The sequence below is a fragment of the Phyllostomus hastatus genome, unplaced genomic scaffold, assembly GCF_019186645.2.
Source record: "Phyllostomus hastatus isolate PE091 unplaced genomic scaffold, TTU_PhHast_1.1 phas_contig_10, whole genome shotgun sequence".
NCBI classification, from domain to species: Eukaryota; Metazoa; Chordata; class Mammalia; order Chiroptera; family Phyllostomidae; genus Phyllostomus; species Phyllostomus hastatus.
Window position 1 is genome coordinate 1062028 of NW_025333499.1, and position 18858 is coordinate 1080885.

The 18858-nt window shown below is 43.8% G+C and overlaps 1 protein-coding gene and 1 non-coding gene across 5 annotated transcripts; both read right to left on the reverse strand.

The window, feature by feature from the left end:
* Positions 1 to 7400: 7400 nt before the first annotated feature.
* LOC123814972 (melanoma-associated antigen D2) lies at positions 7401 to 15509 on the reverse strand. Of its 4 annotated transcripts, none has more exons than XM_045833137.1 (13): positions 15373 to 15509; positions 13814 to 13887; positions 12975 to 13466; positions 12052 to 12360; positions 11868 to 11931; positions 11532 to 11611; positions 10922 to 11016; positions 10145 to 10224; positions 10012 to 10054; positions 9619 to 9681; positions 8508 to 8622; positions 7710 to 8122; positions 7401 to 7535 (listed from the first exon to the last, which is right to left on the reverse strand). In XM_045833137.1, exons 2-12 carry the CDS (start codon positions 13856 to 13858, stop codon positions 7718 to 7720), a joined length of 1791 nt encoding a protein of 596 aa, XP_045689093.1. In that variant the 5' UTR covers positions 13859 to 13887; positions 15373 to 15509; the 3' UTR covers positions 7401 to 7535; positions 7710 to 7717. The 4 variants fall into 4 exon arrangements, with proteins under 4 accessions (XP_045689093.1, XP_045689107.1, XP_045689085.1 ...); XM_045833151.1 differs by lacking the exon at positions 15373 to 15509 and adding an exon at positions 14757 to 14861 and having other exon boundaries at positions 7401 to 7498; XM_045833129.1 differs by lacking the exon at positions 15373 to 15509 and adding an exon at positions 14757 to 14861.
* LOC123815124 lies at positions 8798 to 8929 on the reverse strand. Its single transcript, XR_006785023.1, has one exon. It is a non-coding gene; the product is annotated as a small nucleolar RNA SNORA11 (small nucleolar RNA).
* Positions 15510 to 18858: the final 3349 nt, after the last annotated feature.

The following is an 18858-nucleotide window of genomic DNA, read 5'->3' on the forward strand; positions in this document are numbered from 1 at the left end:
AGTGGTTCACTGTATAATTTAATTAATAATTTGTAGCATATCTAGCAGGGATGGCAAGGTAATTGGAAGAAGAAAGGATATTACCCCAAAATTTCTGAAATTGGAGCTGGAGATAGTAGGTGATGAAATTTGAGGGTGATCTTTTGGAGAAAGGGCGAATAATGATTATACATGGATAAGTAGCATTATGTCGGACGAAGGCATTTTCCCCCAGGGGAAAAAACACATTTTTTTTTCGCAATTAGGTATTTGTTTTATCTCTCTCTCTTTAGGTATTAGATATTAGGTATTTAGGTTTAAGTATTAGGTATTTTCTCTCTCTCTCTCTCTCTCTCTCTCTCTTTTTATTGTTGTTCAAGTACAGTTGTCTCCATTTGGGACAGGTCGTCAAGGAAGATGTATAAAGGACACATAGACAAAGCCAAAGGGGCATAGCATCGAGGGTGGGAGGTGGGGATGGACCTAGGCATTTTCATATTTTTTAATTTTATTTTTCAATTACAGTTGACATTTGATATTATTTTATGTTAGTTTCAGGTATACGCAATTGTGGTTGGAGAATTATATGATTTATAAAGTCATCCCACTGATAATTCAAGTACCCACCTGGTACCACACATGGTTACTAAAATATTATTGACTATATTCCTTATGCAATACTTTACATCTCTGTGACTACTTTGTAACTACCAATTTGTACTTCTTAATTGCTTCACCTTTTTCACCCAGTCCCCCAAACACCCTTCCATATGGCTCCCATAAGTCTGTTCTCTGTATCTATGAGCCTCTTTCTACATTGTTTGTTCATTTATTTTCTTTTTTAGATTCCACATATAAATGAAACCATATATAGTATTTGTCTTTCTGTCTGACTTATTTCACTTACTATAATACCCTGTGGTTCCATCCATGTTGTTGCTCATGGTAAGATATCATTCTTTTTATGGATGACTAATATTTTATTGTATAAATTACCACCACTTATTTATCCACTCATTTATTCATGGGCACTTGTGTTGCTTCCCTATCCTGTCTATTATAAATAATGCTGCAATGAACACAAAAGTGCATATATCTTTTTGAATTAGTTTTGGGCTTCAGATATATACCCAGAAGTTGAATTGCTGGAATATAAGGTAGCTCTATTTTTAATTTTTTCAGGATCTTCCATGTTATTTTCCATAGTGGTCACACCAATTTGCATTTCCACTTACAATGCACAAGGGTTCTCTTCTCTCCAACTCTTCTTGTTTGTGGATTTTTGAAAAGATTTTATTTATTTATTTAAGAGAAGGGAAGGGAGGGAGAAAGAGAGTGAGAGACACATCAATGTGTGGTTGCCTCTCAGACACCCCGCACTGGGGACCTGGCCCGCAACCCAGGCATGTGCCCTAGACTAGCAATCAAACTGGCAACTCTTCGGCTCACAGGCCAGCACTCAATCCACTGAGCCACACCAGCCAGAGCTGTCTGTAGATTTACTGATAACAGCTGTGAGCTGATAGCTCACTGTGGTTTTCATTTGCATTTCTCCGATGATTAGCAATGATGAGCATCTCTTCATAAGCCTACTGGACATCTGAATATTCTCTTTGGGGAAGTGTCTATTCAGGTCCTCTGACTTTTTTTGTTTGGTTGGTTTTTGTTTTTGTCTTTGGCATTGAGTTGTATGAGTTCTGTATAAATTTTGGTTATTAACCTCTTATAAAATGTATCACTGATGAATAGCTTCTCCCAATCAGGAGGTTACCTTTTTGTTTTGTTGATGGTTTCCTTTGCTGTGCAAAAAAATTTTTAGTTTGATGTAGTCCTATTTCCTTCTTTCTTTTGTTTCCCTTGCCAAGAAGATATGTAAGGAAAAATATATTACTAAGAAAAATGTCAGAGTTTTTATAGCCTATGTGTTCTTCTAGGATTTCTATGGTTTCGAGTCTTATATTTAAGTTTTTTATCAAAACTTTGGCATGATTTAATTTCAGGTCACCAATATTGTTCTTACTATATCAGAAAGTTATGGCTACACTGCCAAAACCAGGTATGCTTAATTTGACTTAAGAGTTTAATATGAACATTAGAAGCTCACACTACCACAAAATGAACACTCAAAGGTAACGTAGTGTCTGACAGCAATCTCTATAAGTTTTCAAGCACATAATTTTCATATTATATAATTCAGATAGGATCACTGATTCAGTGAGAGTCCTAAGTCCCATCATTTTTACATTTTTATCTTTATTGTATTTTTCCCATTGCCGTTTAGTCCCCTTATACCACCCCCAGCAATCACCACACTGTTGTCAAGTCTTACATTTTTTAATCCATTCTGAATTTATTCTTGTATATGGTATAAGAAGGTGCTTTAGTTTCACTTATTGGCATGTATCTGTCCACTTTTCCCAACACAATTTGGTGAATAAAGTATCTTAATCCCATTGTATGCTCTTGCTTACTCTGTCATAGATTGATTGACCATATAAACATGGGTTTATTCCTGGGCTCTCTATGTATTTTAATGCCAGTACCACACTGTTTTGATTACTATAACCTTATAGAATAATTTGATAGCAGGTAGTGTGAAACTTTTACTTTGTTCTTTTTTCTCAAGATTGCTTTGGCTATTCGGGGTCTTTTCTGGTTTCACATAAATGTTTTAATTATTCTAGTTATATAAAATAATGCTATTGGAATTTTGATAGGGATTGAATTGAACCTATAGTTTGCTTTGGGTAGTATGGACATTTTAACTTTGTTAATTCTTTCTATCCATGAACATGGTATATGCTTCCATTTGTTTGTATCTTCTTCAATTTCTTTCTTCAGTGTCTTATAATTTTCCAAGTACAAGTCTTTTGCATCTTTGGTTAAATGTACTCCTAGGGATTTTTTGATGCAATTGTAAATAAAATTGTTTTCTTAATTCTCTTTCTAATAGTTATTATTGGTATATTAAAATACAACCAATTTTCTGAATATTTATTCTGTATCCTGCTACTTTAGTGAATTTATTCATCAGTTATAGTAGTTTTGGTGGAATCTTTAGGGTTCTCTATATATAGTTCCATGTTATCTGCAAATAATGAAAGTTTTACTTCCTCATTTACAATTTGGAATTTACTTCATTCTTTAAAAATGAAGAATTTACAAATCTTCATTTACTTTCTATTCCTTTTACTTGTCTGATTGTTGTGGCTAAGTCTTCCAATACTATGTTTAATAACAGTGGTGAAATGGACATCCCTGTCTTGTTCCTGATCTTAAGGGAAATGCTTTTAGCTTTTGCCCATTGAGTACAGTGTTAGCTGTGGGTTTGTCATTTCTGGCCTTTATGTTGAGGCATGTTTACTCCATTCCCACTTTGCTGACAGTTTTTATCATTAAGTGGATGCTGGATTTTGTCAGATGCTTATCTGCATCTATTTATATGATCATGTGAGTTTTATTTTTCATTTTGTTTATGTTGTATATCACATTAATTGATTTACAGATATTGAAACAGCCTTGTATCCAGGAATAAATCCACTTAATCATGGTATATGATCCTTTTAATGTATCACTGAATTGGGTTTGCTTAATCTTTTGTTGAAGATTTTTGAACTTATATTCATCAGGGATATTGGCCTATAATTTTCATTTTGTTTTAAGATTTTATTTTTAGAAAGAGAAGGAGGGAGGAAGAGAAACATCAATGTGTGGTTGCCTCACGTGCATCCCTACTGGGGACCTGGCCTACAACCCAGACATGTGTCCTGACTGGGAATTGAACTGGTGGCGACTCCTTGGTTTGCAGGCCAACGCTCAATCTACTGAGTCACACTAGCCAGGGCTCATTTTCTTTCTTTTGTAGTGTATGTCTGGTTTTGGAATGAGCATAATGCTCACCCTATAAAATGAGCTTGGAGTCTTCCCTTCTCTTGGATTTTTTAGAATAGTTTGAGGAGAGCTGTTAGTTCTTCTTTGAATTTTTGGTAAAATTCACCTCTGAAGCTATCTGTGGACCAAGGCATTTTAAAAGTGTAAGTTTGGGCAAAAGTTTGTTATTCAATTTTTTCTGACAATTGATTGGTCTTTAGTAAATATTTATTTTATCCTCTTCCCTCCCCATCTCTCTATTCAGCATTCATTCTATGTTGTTTTAGTTAGTTCAGGTAAAGCATTATTATAATGCTTACATTCACTACATGGAGGTGAGGGGAAGAGAGTGGGTACCACCTCCAAGAGGGTTAAAATTGGTTCTGGGTGAGAGGAATGAAAAATCAGCTACTATGATAGTTTGTGGCCCTCTAATTTCAACCCTACCTGACAAAACTTTATTCTTTACTGAATCCCATCATTTATAACCTAGTATCTAATTTGTCTAACTGGGTATGACATGAGCAGCAATGACATTGAGGTCATGAAACATACAAAAATGTAAGCAAGATCAGAGTTACAAAACCATGGCGAATAGATGACTGTGATTGGAAGACTTTCAATCCATCACTTATTGTCACAGTCATATGGTGAGAAGTGGCCTACATATGCCTACTGGATGTCACTGTCTTTATGTTTGATCCTCAGTGCTTTTGTGTGCTATTTGTGTATTTTGAAGTAAATGAAAATGCCTTATATTTAATTCTACAAAAGTTATTCAATCCATCATTATGTCAAGTACTGAAAAGAAAAAATGTTGACAATACATAAATATCTAGCATCTAGTTACATCATTAGCAATACCTAAAAGTTCAGTAAAATAATTTTTATGAAAGTAATTTAAATTGTCAATTGTTTTACTTTTCTGGAAAAAAGTTTTGAATTTTTAATAAAATTCTGATTACACAGCTATTATCATCCATAGCTATATAAATTGTACCACACAGGTATATAAAAATCATTAATTTCACACTTTCCAATGTATATAATTTACATTTAAAGTTGCTCAGCAAATAGTTACAAAGTTAGTGGTCAACTTTGTAACTTAAACATTTTTTAAGTTACAACTTTTAACTTTTAACTTAAACATTTTAGTCATTATTAACCCTGTATTGAACTTTTAATTTTTATGTATACCTTACAAATATAGTTATTAAACAGATATTCAGTATATCTGTGGCATTGAAATTCCATGATGAGTGACCAGTAGGACAAAAAGTCTCTAAAAGTGTCTCTTAGGGGTGAAAATGAAAAATAAATGGAGAAACCACTTTAGGGCTCTTCCCACTCCTAACCAAGATGCATAATACAATCTAGATTTGGAATTTAATTGATATATTTGAAGGAAAGACTGAAAATGGTGGGAGTTTATTCATCACAATAGTACTCTACAAGGTGATAAAATGGCAAATGAACTGGAATAAGTACTCATTTCTCCTGCCACTTCCTCTTCCTCTGGCCACTCTCCACTTGCCTATAACCAGACTTAAACTCTTTCTCTCTGCCCCATACACCCTGTCTTTACCCTTGGGAGTGAGGAAAATCTAACTCCTTGACTATCAAATTCTAGGCCTTGTAATAAGAGACGAGGTGGGGAGCTCTGCAAGCCCAGTAGACTGGAGCGAAGTAGGAAAGGAAGAATTCTTCATGACTATGACACTCTTATCTCTAGTCTATCCAACACTTTAAACTCAATTTTTATTAGAATATCATAGCCCCAAAGTTTGTTATCATCTCTCCATCAACCCCTATCCGTTCCATTTTCAGATGGCCGTCACCTGGGAACCCAAGGGGAGCTTTGGATATGGCACCCACCCATTCGAAATTCTTTCCTAGGCCTAAGCTGCCTCTGACCTTGTCTACCTCTCCCAGGTACCACCCAGGCCCTGAGAATATCATGGCCTATGGTATTAATGAAAGAACCTCTGCTTCCAGTGAAGAATACCTCAGCAACAAAAGCAGCTCTCAGTTTATGACCACCGGCAAAGAGCTGCCTTGCTCTGGTAGAGCCTCATTTTCTTTTTAATCCAATTCCCTGTGCAATAAACATTGTTCATTTACTGCTTATAGAGTCTACATGAGGTGAGAGGCAGCCTCTCTCTATAAGGCTGCCCCAGTGATTAGGGGTCTGGTAATCTAGGGTTTATATGGTGATGGCTTCCTGGTGAGAATGGTCCCAGGAAATACTCCCTAAAACAGCACAAAGGTAGATCTCTGCCTGAGGGCCCTGTGCCTCAGCGGGAAGTGTAGCTGCGAGAATACCTTTAACCACACAAGGTGAATTTGGCACCTAGTTCATAGTGCTCCTTTTTACCTCAATTTCTGCCAACCCAGGAGATTTTATTGTCCACATTGATAACCTACGAACACCCTTGCCTCCCAGGCCATTGGCCCCTCATCTCCAGACATCATCTTCCCTCCCCTTTAACCACCCACTCCTTGAATGTTAACATCACCCACAACTCTCTCCATTCTGTCTTCTGAAATACAATCATCCCACTGCCTGACTAGTCCCTAGTTCATCCTTTTCATTTTCTCAAAACCCCTTTCCAAACTCTTCAAATACTGCCGGATGTGTAGCAAGAACTTGGAATATTCTCTTAACATTTTGCCCTGTTCAAGGACCACTGAGATTACTGTTCACAAACCACTGCACTGTATCCCAATCTGTTAAAATCTCATCTTCCTCCCCAAGCCTGCCGGGGTCCCATAGCCCATCTCTTCCTTCACTGAGTACCTACAATGCGTCAGGCACCACTGACACAGTAATGAAGATACCAACTCATATACTCATGGCTCCTGGCCTTGTGTCCTTATTCCAGAACAAAAACCTTGGAATAAACCAACACTAACACTCGTCTTGGTTTGTACAAGATTACAGAACACCTTGCCATGAGGAGGGGTCTCCCACAAACCATGGGCTACATTCTCTGTTGGGGCCTCCCCACTATAAGACATCCTGCCAGTCCCTTTCCAAGTCCTTTCTGGACCGTTCTCCCAGGCCTTCCCTTCCCATCTCCTCAGGGACTGGGCTTCATGAGTCAGTCTTGAACCTCTCTCTGTTGGCTCCTGCCTGCTGAAGGCTCTCTCTCCTTTCACCAGAAAATCCCCACTTGCTCCTGTTATCTTCCTTTAGCTACCTACCTCTATCTCCTTCCTATCTCATCCCAATTTCTCAAAAGGAGTGTATTCTTGACGTACTGTCTCCTCTACCTCTGCTTTCTGCTCCAGACTTACCCATATCGGGGCTTTTCTTCAAAGTGTGTTCTTTGAGCCTACAAGCCCCATGACTCCCCAACCCACCACAATCCTGCCTGCCCTGTAGGCTAGAATGAGCCTCTACCTATCCCAGAGAGGCATGCTAATCTCGCTCCCTTGAATCCAACAATGTCACCTCAAAGTAAGCATAGCTGAGGTGGAGACTTTTCCCTTTTATTTAAAAATGTATCACTCAAATGTGACAGCCCACCAAAAAAAAAAAAGCAATAAACTCAGAAATGACAAATAGATTTAATGTAGAGTGTCAGCTTCAATTGATTGATAGTGGCTGCCTAGAGTGCTGTGTTGAGTACGTTTCTGAGGCTGCACCCTGGCATGAAGAGAAAGACAGCTGGGATTAGCAATATCTGAAAACACAAGTAAAAGAAAATTAGGAAGTCAATTGATATCCACCAAACAGGAAGGAATAAAATGTCAAAAGTAGTGTTTTCCCACACTCTCCGTTGGGTCCTTTGACCTTGGCCTTCCTATAACCACCCAGCTCAGAGCCCTGGCTGCCCTCACCAAATCTAAGTAGATACCTGAAATCTCACTTGTAGGAAAAACCACAGGCACCAGAGCTGCCACTGCCACTGGCACCAGCTCCACTGAGGCCAGCAAAGAGCCCAAATGTGAGAGTGGTGGTCAGGCTGCCACTGCCACCAAAGCTGCCAGTGGCACTGGCACTGGTGCCAGTGCTGGCACCACTACTCTCTTGGGCTTTGGCTTTAGTTTCAGCTCCAGCCTGGATCCTGGCTTTGGCCCAGGGTCCAATGTCAGCTTCATCCCAGTTGCAGGGCCCAGCAGCATTTTCAGAGCCAAGCCCAATGCCCATTCGAGCTCTGATCTCTGCTCTCGCCTTGGCTTCAGCTGCAGCCTCAGCTGCAGCCTTTATATCTGCTTCCATCGCCTCTCGGTACTGAGCTGCCCATTCCTTGGGATCCTTCTTTTGTACCTGAAACAGAAATAAGGACCCTCAGAAGGATGAGACTCTGAGAACTGAGTACCTACTGTATTCTAGGTAATATGCAACATGCTGTATACAATAGTAATACAATAAATACTTCTAGTAATTATGCACCTAATATTCCATCCACACCCTGACACTAGATATATGACTTCAGATATATCACTTAACAACTTCTCTGAACCTGAGTTTTCTCATCTGCAGTAGGGCACCAACATGTTAGTTGTAAGGATTAAATGAATCTGCTAAAGTGTTCGGCACATTAACAGAGGCTTCAGAATGTTCATATACAAGCTGTAAACTGCTTTGCACACAGCCAGCAATGGCCAATCCATGCTCTTAATATGCCAAGCTTAGGCAGTTCTCCAATTACCTTGCAAGCAAACTTGAGGACTTTCATCTTGCTGGTCTCATAGTAGGAGCGCAGGCCCCAGAAGAACTCATACTCAGGGGGATTGCTATTAGGGACCCGGGCATAGTCGAGGTACCTTGAAAAGAGAAGTTCAAAGCCTTTATGTCTCAGACCACCCGTGGCCCACCCATGTATGGACTGGACAGGCCTCAGGTAGCAACCTACCCCATTAAATACTGCAGATTTTCTTCCAATATTGAGCCCTGACCCATTGGTCCTGCCCAGCAGCCATGTGAAGGTACAGGGGGGATACACGTAGGGTATGTTTGTCCACCGTAAGGCCACAGGCTTGTGCCCCTTGTCACAATGACCCCTGGATTCCTGTCAGGTGTGTTGTACACCGTGGGGCCACTGCTTCAGGCCCCCTGCTCTGAGCACACCCCACCACAGCGTCTTGTCTGTGGCCCGGCTGAGCCCTGGGACAGCCCACCACAGAAAGGGACTGTGAAGGGAAGAAACGGTCCACCAAGAGCAGCGTACTCCAGGTGCGCCCTCAACCCTGTGAGTCAGGAGGGCCGGGCTCCAGGCCTGAATGGGCCCCTCACCAGCAAGGGCCATGCTCACACTTCCACTCTCTGAGTCAACAGGTCTAGCAACTGAAAACAAAGATGGGGTGACAACACCTATTCCTCAGGGTCATTATGAAAATGAGATGAGATATACATGTCAGGTCCCCAGCATAGTAGCTGACTGCCTACAGCTACTATTCTATGACATTTTTAAATTGAAATTAATTGCTATGAACCAAGGCATTAGGGCATGAATCTAAAAATGAATCTTTCATTTGCTACCATGTAACCACAAGCAAATGACCACTACTCTGAGCCTCAGGTTCCTCACATATATAATGCTGGTGATGCAACCCCTTCCCCACTGCAGAATGATTCTGAAGGCATATGTTATAGCACATGTAACAGATCAAGAAATACCTGTTGTTTCCTATCATCACCTTAAAAATGAGCTACCACCTGTATACACACATACAAGCACACATGCATCCATTATAGCTTCATCACTCAGTTCTAACACAGGCAAAATGTATGGCACATACTAACACCAGACAGACACTTACTTCTGCTTCACAAACTCATCAGTAATGAGCTTCTTCACATCCCCAAAAAGTGAGTGATGTATCCTGACAGCAGAGAAAAATAAATACATGAATAAATAAATAAAGTCAGGGTCATGACACTTCCCAGATGTGTGCAGAGGCATTTCCAACGTGGAGACAGGGGTTTCCAGCACAAGAGGGAAGCACCATAGAAGCTGAAGAGAGACAATAAGCTCAAGGGAGCAGAGAGGTCAGGACCACTTCCCCATCCACCCAGCTCAGAGCCATGGGCCCTCTACCCAGTCCAGCACCCCAGCCCGCTCCACCAGACCACCAGGCTGATGCAATCCTGGGACCATCCTCTCTTGCCAAAGGACAACACGGACAGCAAGCGCTGAGAGAGCCCAATCATACCCAGGGCGCAGCCCCAACTTGCGCAGCACCTCCCAGATGACAGCTGCAAGGGGGGCAGAGGAGACAGGGACAGGAAGTGAACACGTGAGTTCCAACAGTGGCCACCCATTCAGCTGCATGCCCAGCCACTCACCCTCACTGGACCGATTTCCATTCATGAAGATGATGCTAAGAAGCACCATGAGAAGACCCAGCTTTGGGGAGTCCTTGGTTCTAGGGGAACAATAGGACAAAGAGGTTTATGCCCCACAGCCATCTGCAAAAAACACACCAGCCAGCCCACTAGGCTAGCCTCTCCCAGGTTCCTCAGGTATAGAAGAGTTCTGCCCAGTCTAGGCTTCAAGCTCTATGTGAACCTGGGCAAGACACTTAGACTCAGTCTCCTCCTCAGCAAAATGGGAAAAATCACATCCTCCCCTCCCCAGGTTGCCAAAGAGGATGGAAGAAATCCTAGCAACCTGGCATGACTCAGGCACTCAGTCAGTATGAGTCCCTTCTTTCTCTCCCAGAACCCTCAGCCATGAGCGAATTCCAGGCACAGCCCATTAGTGATCCTGCCCTTAGAGCATCATGAGCCACCCACACCACAAAGCCCTCCCTTGAGAACCACTCTCCCAAGGCCAGCAGGAAGAGACAAGCAAGGACAGATTTGCTTTCCTGGGAAGCTTCTGGACAGACAACCTGACAGTAGGAATGCCCCATCCCAGGCTTCTACACCCTTCAGTCAATCATAATCAGGCACCACGTTTGTGTGCAGGGTTCCAACTACATGCAGGAGCTAGAACTGGGGCTTTTCAGGCCCCATCTTTCCTGACTCTCCAAGAGGGTTTGGGGAGAGAAGACAGGGATGGGGGAGTACCAGGGACAAAAGCAGAAGCCTCCCTCCCATCCCAGCCCTTCCCCAGCTTACGTTCCCAGTATGCCTGCATCAGTGGGCTCCAAGGTGCTGAGAAGAATGTACAAGTGGTCATTCTTATCAATTTCCTTCAATTGGATCCCAAACACCTGTGGATATAAAGGAAAGCTTGTGAGATCATAGGATTCAGCTTCTTGGGCATCCCACAGCTCCCCATGTACCTAGGGATCTGTGTGTTTGAATGTATGTGAAATCAGTAGGATAAGGCATGTAAAGCACTTAGTTGTGAGGCCAGCACACAGCAAACAGGCAACAAATGTGCTATTGTTATCAACATCATCTTGTGATTAGTAGGAATCTAGGGAGGCTGTGGATGGTGAATGGAAGGGAGAGGTAAACATCTGAAATACCTTCCAGGACATATCCAGCAGTGGATAGGAGTTAGGACTAAGTTGGGAGACTTAAGTCCTAGCTGTGCCCTTACCACTGAATTGTTCTGTGACTCTTGGCAAGTTTACACACCTCCCTAGGCCACTGTCTTCCCATTTTCAGAGGGATGGAGCTAGCACAGTGAGTCTCTGTGGTCCCTCCCCAAAGGGACATGTACACCTTTGTTCAGTTCAAGACTTCCCCATTACATCCACCCCCAGGGCTGCCCCTTCACCTTCTCCAAGGAATAGCCTGCTCGTTCAATGATTTCAGGGTACACATCAGTGTATTCTTTGATGATGTCCTTCAGCATGTCTGCAAGGGGAGAGTGTTGCGAGCACCTGAGCTGAAGTGAAGCCAGGTGGTCCCCATACCCAAACTATACACCCTTTGCCAACTCTGCTGTAGGTGACATAAGCAGGTTCTGAGCTAATGATCAGAAACACTAGCACTGCCAAATTAGAACTTTGGGAGGACAGAGGTAGGAGCATAAGAGCAAGTGCCCCCAACATATAGGGAAAAGGGCAATGGAGGGCAGTACTGGGGGTGGGAAGAGTTTGTAGGACTCTACCTGAGCGCTTGATGGGAATTTTTGTCTGGTCTTTAACCAATAGGTACTTCACCAACTCATTTGCCTGAGAGAGAAAGAAAAGGCATAAAGATCAAAATATGTTTGCAGAAGCTTTGAAAAGACAGCAGAGAAGAGGGCAGGCAAGGTAGTGGATAGGGCAGAGTGGAAAGGACTGGGTTCTTACCCTCCCTTGCAAAAGGGCCACATCTCGAGATGGTGGTGCTTCAGGCTCTTGGGATGACTGGAGCTTGGCAGCTCTGCGGCGAGCCTTGCCCCTACGGGCCTTAGGTGACCTCAGGGAGAGCAAAGCTCTCCGGGCCCAAGCAGCCAACCGAGTCCTTGATGCCCTACGGGCCCAAAATGCAATGGGACCCCTTGAAGCCCTGCGGGCCATTGAGGCCATTAGGGCCTTTGAGACCCTTCGACCACCTGTGGTTGCAGAAGCCTGACTCTGATCACTGCTGCCATCCTCTTCCCCATTCATATTCTTCACCTGCATCAACAGAGAGAAAGCACAGCAGCACCAGATGAAGCAGATTATCCTTTTTCCTCATTCTATGTCTTCCGAAAACCTCCTCTAATCCAACCCCTGTAGTAACAACTTGATTCACTAGGTATTGGCCATGTTGAATATTGGGTTTGTCTTTCACTGGCTTTCAAGCAAGAGTTTCATCACAGAACCAGACCAGGAGCAACCCAAGGGTAGCGTGAGGCTTCTCCTCTTCCTGTTTCTACCACTGGCTCTGCTTGTACCAACCTGGACAAGCTCATTCCACCTGTCTGGGACTCTGCTTCCTTCTCTATGAAATTGGATTATTTTCAGGATTTAAAAGGTAACCTATATGAATGTGCCAACTCAAAACTTAACACATAGTAGTTACTATGTAAATATAAACCATATTACATTCAGATTACAACTATGTGTATTCTTGTCCCATCTCCCCAAAAATCTGTGAGCTCTCTAAAGACAAGAATTGCATCACATTCCTCTTAGTTTCCCCAACAGCCTTGATGAGCACAGGAAACTTTCTAAATGTGTGCAGAACAGATGAACCAACTAAGAGAAGAGGAATTGAAAGACAAGGATGGTTATTGCAGAAGTCTTACCTTTCGGGCTTTCTTGGCCTTGACCTTGGGCCGAGTATCCTGATTCTCCTGAGTCTGGGTAACTGTACCCTCAGGCTCAGGTTCATCTGCTGGAGCCTGAGAGGCAGCAGCCTCTGTCTCCCCAGCCTTTGTACTGACTTTCGTATCAGCCACACAGCTAACCTTTTTGGTCTCAGTGGCAGGTACTGTCACAGCCTGAGGATCAGCATTCTGTATCTTGGTGTCAGCTGCTGGACTCTTCTTTTCAGCGGGCAAAATCTGGGTATCAGTCAGCTTAGTGGTAGGTGAGCCCTTAGTGGCAGCTGCCTCCTGAGCTTCTGGGGTCTTTGAGACCTCTGTGGCCTTTGAGACCCCTGAGGCATTTGACACCTTCACAGCTTCTGAGACCTCTGGTGCCTTTGAAGCCTTTGGTGTCTCTGAGACCTCCAAGTTCTGGGTCACTGTCAATATGGTCTGCACCTTCAAGTCGCTTTCCTTTTCTGAAGTTTCAGCCTGCAAGAGAAAGCAGGGAAGCTCACAGAACTTATCTTCACCCACAACTGGGCAAATTGCTCCAAAATTCCAGGCTTTCATTTATTTCTCTGACCTATATGAACTCCTCCTTTCAGCGTGCTCTGACCACCTCAGCCCAACAAGGCCTCCCCTTCCTCTGAGTAGGAACTGATGGCAAAAGAGGGATGAACTTGCCCTCTCTCCTTCCTTCCTTCCTCCCTCTGCTGGGGTGGGGCACACCCAGGCAGGGAAGTGGATGGATAAGGACAAGGATGAGAGGGGAGGTGGGGCAGCAACTGGGGCTGGAGAGGAAAAGCAGCTAGGGAGAGGACAAAAGGAAGCTTTACCTGGAGACGGGTTGGACCCGTACCAATCTCGCTTGTGTCAGACATGTCTCAAGTTGGCCTGGCAAGAGCTGAGCCTGAAGGAGAGAAGGCCTGGGTCAATCCACAGCACGTCCTCTCTCCTATTCTGCCTTGAGTCTGATCCTTACCTTCACTTGGGCCCCAATCCCAAACACCTCCCCCACCCCCAATGATTATGTTTTCAGATTCAGTAACCCACAGCGTCCAGGTCTCTATTCTCTGCAGCCGCACCCTCCTCTTCTCCAGGAAGATGTGCCAGCGCGGCAGCTCTGAGGACCCCGCCCCTTTTCCCAGTGCACCCACCCCCCAAAGCCGCAGGTCGACAGTGCGCACGCGCGTCCGCTCAAGGCCCATCTCAGCCCCGCCTGCTTTCCCAGCACAAGCCCTTTCTTTGATGTCCACCGTGCACATGCGCATTGAGCAACTGGCACGTCTCAGTGCGGGCCCCTCTGCACGCCTTTCCAGCAGTCCATAGTACGCATGCTCAATAGTCGCGAGCTCAGTCCTGCACTCTCTTCCAATACACGCCTCTGTCCAGGTCCGCAGCAGCGTTAGGTCCCGCCCCCTCCCCATCAAGCCTCCTTTTCAAATTTTCTAGGCGTCTGGTGGTCTTGGCCCCTCCCCTACTCACACCCACCCAAGTCTACAGTACCGCCAGGTGCCGCCCTTTTTCGTAACACGCCCCCCTCCAAACAAGGGCAAAGCAAATCTTGGTTCTGCCCCTTCCCTATACACCCCCTCCTCAAATCAGTATTGAGTTAATGATTCCATCTTGGGCCCAGCCAAACTGGGTCCAATCCCCTCCCTTCCCAGCCGGATAGATCCAGTATGATCCGGTCCTTTAGACAGGTTTCCTTTAGATCCCAGAGGGTGGGGCCGACCCCTACCAGGCTCTGATACACAGCTGAACCCCGCTGCTGCTCACCTCGTCCTCCTACTATAACGGGGTGCGTCCAATCCCTCCAAGCCCCTCCGAAACTCGGAGACTGCCCTCCCCCCTCCAGGCCGGAAGTGGTCCCGCCCCTTTCCGCCTCCCTAGGGGGCCTCGGTCTCTGCTAGTCTGCCCTTCCCCCGCTCCCCGCTCTTCGTTCCTTATACCCCCTCCGTATTCCCTCTGCCTTGCTTCCTGCTCCCTATTCCCCCAACGCATTTCCTATTTACCCCACAGAATTTCCTATTCCCCTTCTTACATCCTCCTCCATGTTACCTATGCACCCCCTTCCCCAGTATTCCTTAACCCTTCTCTGCATCTCATATTTTCTGGATCTCCACTTCCCCTCAGTATTCCCCTTCATATTCCCTGTCCGCCATCCAACATGCCTGTTTCCCCGTTTTTCTCCCCTTTCTCCGCTAGTATCTGCTCCCTAGTCTGTTCAGCCTACTATTCTCTAAGACCTCCTGGTTGCCTACATCCCACTCCAGGTCACCTCTTCCCCTGCTGCAGCGGTGCAGTCATAATTGCCCACCTGCCTGGCTACAGGTTGGAGGGGGCTGGAACCACTGTCTGGCTGCCAGGAAACCCCAATCTCAGCTTCCCTCACCTCGTCCTCGAGCGAGTCCGGGATTCGACTGCCCTCTCTCAGTCCCTCTCGAAGTCTCAGCCTCCTGGACTAGAGCAGCAGCCAGCCCAGCCCAGCCCAGCCCAGCCCCTTTCCGCAGCCCCCTGCCACCCCCCTTCTCCTTCCTCGGGGGTGGGGCAATGAGGCCCCGCTCAGGGCTGTCTGACGCCAAAGCTCGTGTTTATGCCACTGTACCAGGCTCGGTCTGAAGCACTTCCAAACAAAACCACCTCCTCAAAAACGATTCATTCATTTAATTTATTTATTTTTCTATCTTTATTCTTTCTTATTACAAAGGTAATGTGTTGTTGTTGTGAAAATTCAAATACTGCAGAAATATGTAACATACCAATAAAAGGCCACCCTTATCTCATCCCCCAGAAATAACCACTACTAACATTTTGATATACATTCTTCCAGATTTTTTCTATTCATATACTAATTTGCATTTTCTGCCCACAAACCGTACACTGTACCTAAAGCCCTGTGACCTGGTTTTATTTCACTTATATATTCTAATCGGTTTTCATTACTGCACATTTTTCTTGACAGTTGCATAATCTTTTCTTGTACAGATGTTTCACAATTTATTTAACCAATCCAGGATACATGGACATTCAGATTGTTCTCATTTGTTTTTTACTATTACAAACAACGCTACAACGGACACCCATGTATTGGGCTTTTGTTGTTGTTCTTGTTATTTATGTGGGTTTTTGCTGACTCAAATGCCACAAAAAAGTCTTCCATTTTGATACAAAATTTGTCAATTTACCCTGAAAAAGATACATGGAATAACATTCCCACCAATTAACATCTCACATATGTTTATGTGTCACATATATAACAAATACTTGTCACGTTATTTATGATAATCTTTGCTATACAAAAGGGTTTAATTATTATATAGAGAATGTATCAGCTTTATCTTTATTACAACTGGATTCTCCTTCATGCTTAGAGATGCTTTCTACACTTTTATATTATAACAACCTCTGTTTTATTCCAAGCACTTTTTTCATCATTCTTTTTATTACTTTTTATTGAATTTATTGGGGTGATATTGGTTCATAAAATTATATAGGTTTCAGGGGTACAATTATATAATACATCATCTGTATATTGTGTGTTCACCAATCCAAGTTTCCTTCTATCACTATCCCCCCTACACCTTCTACCTCCCTTCACCACATTTTTCTTCTGGCAATCACCATATCAATCCTTATAGAAAACAAATTTTGGAATGATCCAAGATTTAAATGCAAAAAATAAACCATAGAAGTACTTGGAATAAACATAGGGGTGCATCTGTTCATTCCAAACACTTTTATGGCTTTATTATTTACACTTAAAAGGTTAATCATTGCAAAATTTGTTTTATATAAGGATTTAGCTTAATTCTTTTCCAAAATCAGGCTCTTATCTGCAAATTAGTCCATCTTTCCATCCCCCCATTTATTTGAAATGGCACGTTTATCTCATAAATGCACATAAGTAATTCACAGCCCCTCCTTTTCTTCCAGTTTTAAGTACCCCAAATTCCCATCTCTTCCAAATCATGGCAACCCTTAAATGCCAAGATAAGGACTTTTGTCTTGATCCTGAGTGCACTGAGAAATTATTGAAGGGTTTTAAGCTTAGAATGACATAGATTTATGTTTTAGACAGAACATTCTAGCTGCCTAATCCATAAGGAGCATGGATCAGACTATTTCCTGGAAAGAGGAAGAGTGACATCCAGATAAGCAATGATTATGGTTTGGCCTAGAGTGGTAGCAGTGGAGTTGGTGAGAAGTAATTGAATCCAGAAGGCATTAAAGAGATAAAAAGCAACTGGACTTTATGAATAATTGGATGTGGAAAAAGGGGTGAGGAAAGTGTCAAAGGGAACTTTTGAGAATCTGACATGAGAGATCAAATGCTTAGATGGTAACCCCTTTCACTGATATAAAGAATAGTAATGTAGGGAGAGCTGAGCATTGATTTTGAGGTATTTGTGGCACATCCAAGTGGAAATGTCCCACAGGCAGTTGAATATACATGTCTGAAATTCAGTAAAGAGGTTTGGCCTGAGGTTATAGATTTAGGAATCCTCAGTATATGCATGGTTCTTTAATCTATGGGAAAGGGCAAGAGCACCTGGGAAGAATGTGTAGCCTTAGACGGGGCCCAGGGAAGAGCCCTGGAGACCAGCAGTAAACACAACATAGTTGGAGGGAAAGTAGCCCATGAGAGAGACAGATAAGTAGTGACCAAGGAGAAAGGAAAAAAAGCATGAGAAAGAACTGTCACAAAACAAAGGGAAAAGAATGTTTCAAAAGGAAGGAGAGGTCAGAACTGTTGAATGCTACCAAGAAGTGAAAAAATGTCTAGGCATTTTAACAATCAGGTGGCGCTCTGGTCTCTGGTGACCTTGGAGGGGATAAGTTCAATACAGAGATTTGTAGCATAGATTGCTGATTACCCCAATATCCATTCTCCTTTTCTTCCTTGGTAATAGAACATCTAACTTTTTGATTGGACACATAGCCTGCTAGAATTAAAGTGATGAGGACAAGGGTCACACCCTAAGGATAGTGGAGCAGTAAACTAAGTAAACTAAAAAGAACCTGGATCTTGACTTCTGGTTAAGATGGCAGCATAGGTAAATATGGCTCACCTCCTCGCACAACCACATCAAAATTACAGCTAAACTATACAATAACCATCACTCAGAACCATCAGAAATTGAGTTGAATGGAACTCTGACAACTACAGAATTAAAGAACCCACATCCATCCAGACTGGTAGGAGGGGCAGAGATGCACAATGGGCTGGTCCCACATCCATGTGTGGCAGATAAAAATTTGGAAGGGATATCTGGGAGTGAGGAGTTCCAGCTTCCACGTGGCCTCCCAGCCCAGGGTTCCAGTGCCAGGAAGATAAGTCTCCATAACTTCTGGCTGCAAAAACCAATGAGGATTGAGTTGGTGGGAGAAACTCCTGGAGTCCCAAGCAGTTCCTTTAAATGAACCCACACATAGACTAACCCAGACTCACTCCCTCTGAGCTCCAGCACCAAGGTAGCAGTTTGAAAGGCACCAGTGGCATACAGGGAGAAACTGAAGTGTATGGCATCAAGGCGGGAGCTGGCGGACAGCTTTCTCCAAGACAAAGGGTGGGCAGAGGCTATTGTCCTTTTTCTGAACCCTCCCTCCAGAGAGACATAGAGTCGGCAGGCAGATGCCATATCTGAGACTCCATCAACCCAGCTAACACTGTTTACCCCCCTCTGGAGATGCCCTGAGGCTCCATCCCACCCAACTTACGGACCCAGCACTAGTAGCAGCCCACCTAGATTCACAGGCTGACTTCACCTGGGAATCTCTAAGCCCAGCTCAAGTAGCAGCCATCTCAGATTGCTTCATGGCTCATGCAGGGTGGCCCCAGGCAGAACACAGGTGGGGCCTGACACTGGCCTGTACCACC

Excerpts from the sequence above, each read along its gene's own strand:
- LOC123814972 (XM_045833137.1), bottom strand. The coding sequence starts at position 13,858 with ATGTCTGACACAAGCGAGATTGGTACGGGTCCAACCCGTCTCCAG. Across the intron at positions 11,017-11,531 it reads CAGGCTATTCCTTGGAGAAG|GTGTTTGGGATCCAATTGAA; the intron begins GTGAAGGGGCAG and ends TTATATCCACAG. Across the intron at positions 10,225-10,921 it reads GATGCAGGCATACTGGGAAC|AACCAAGGACTCCCCAAAGC; the intron begins GTAAGCTGGGGA and ends TTGTTCCCCTAG.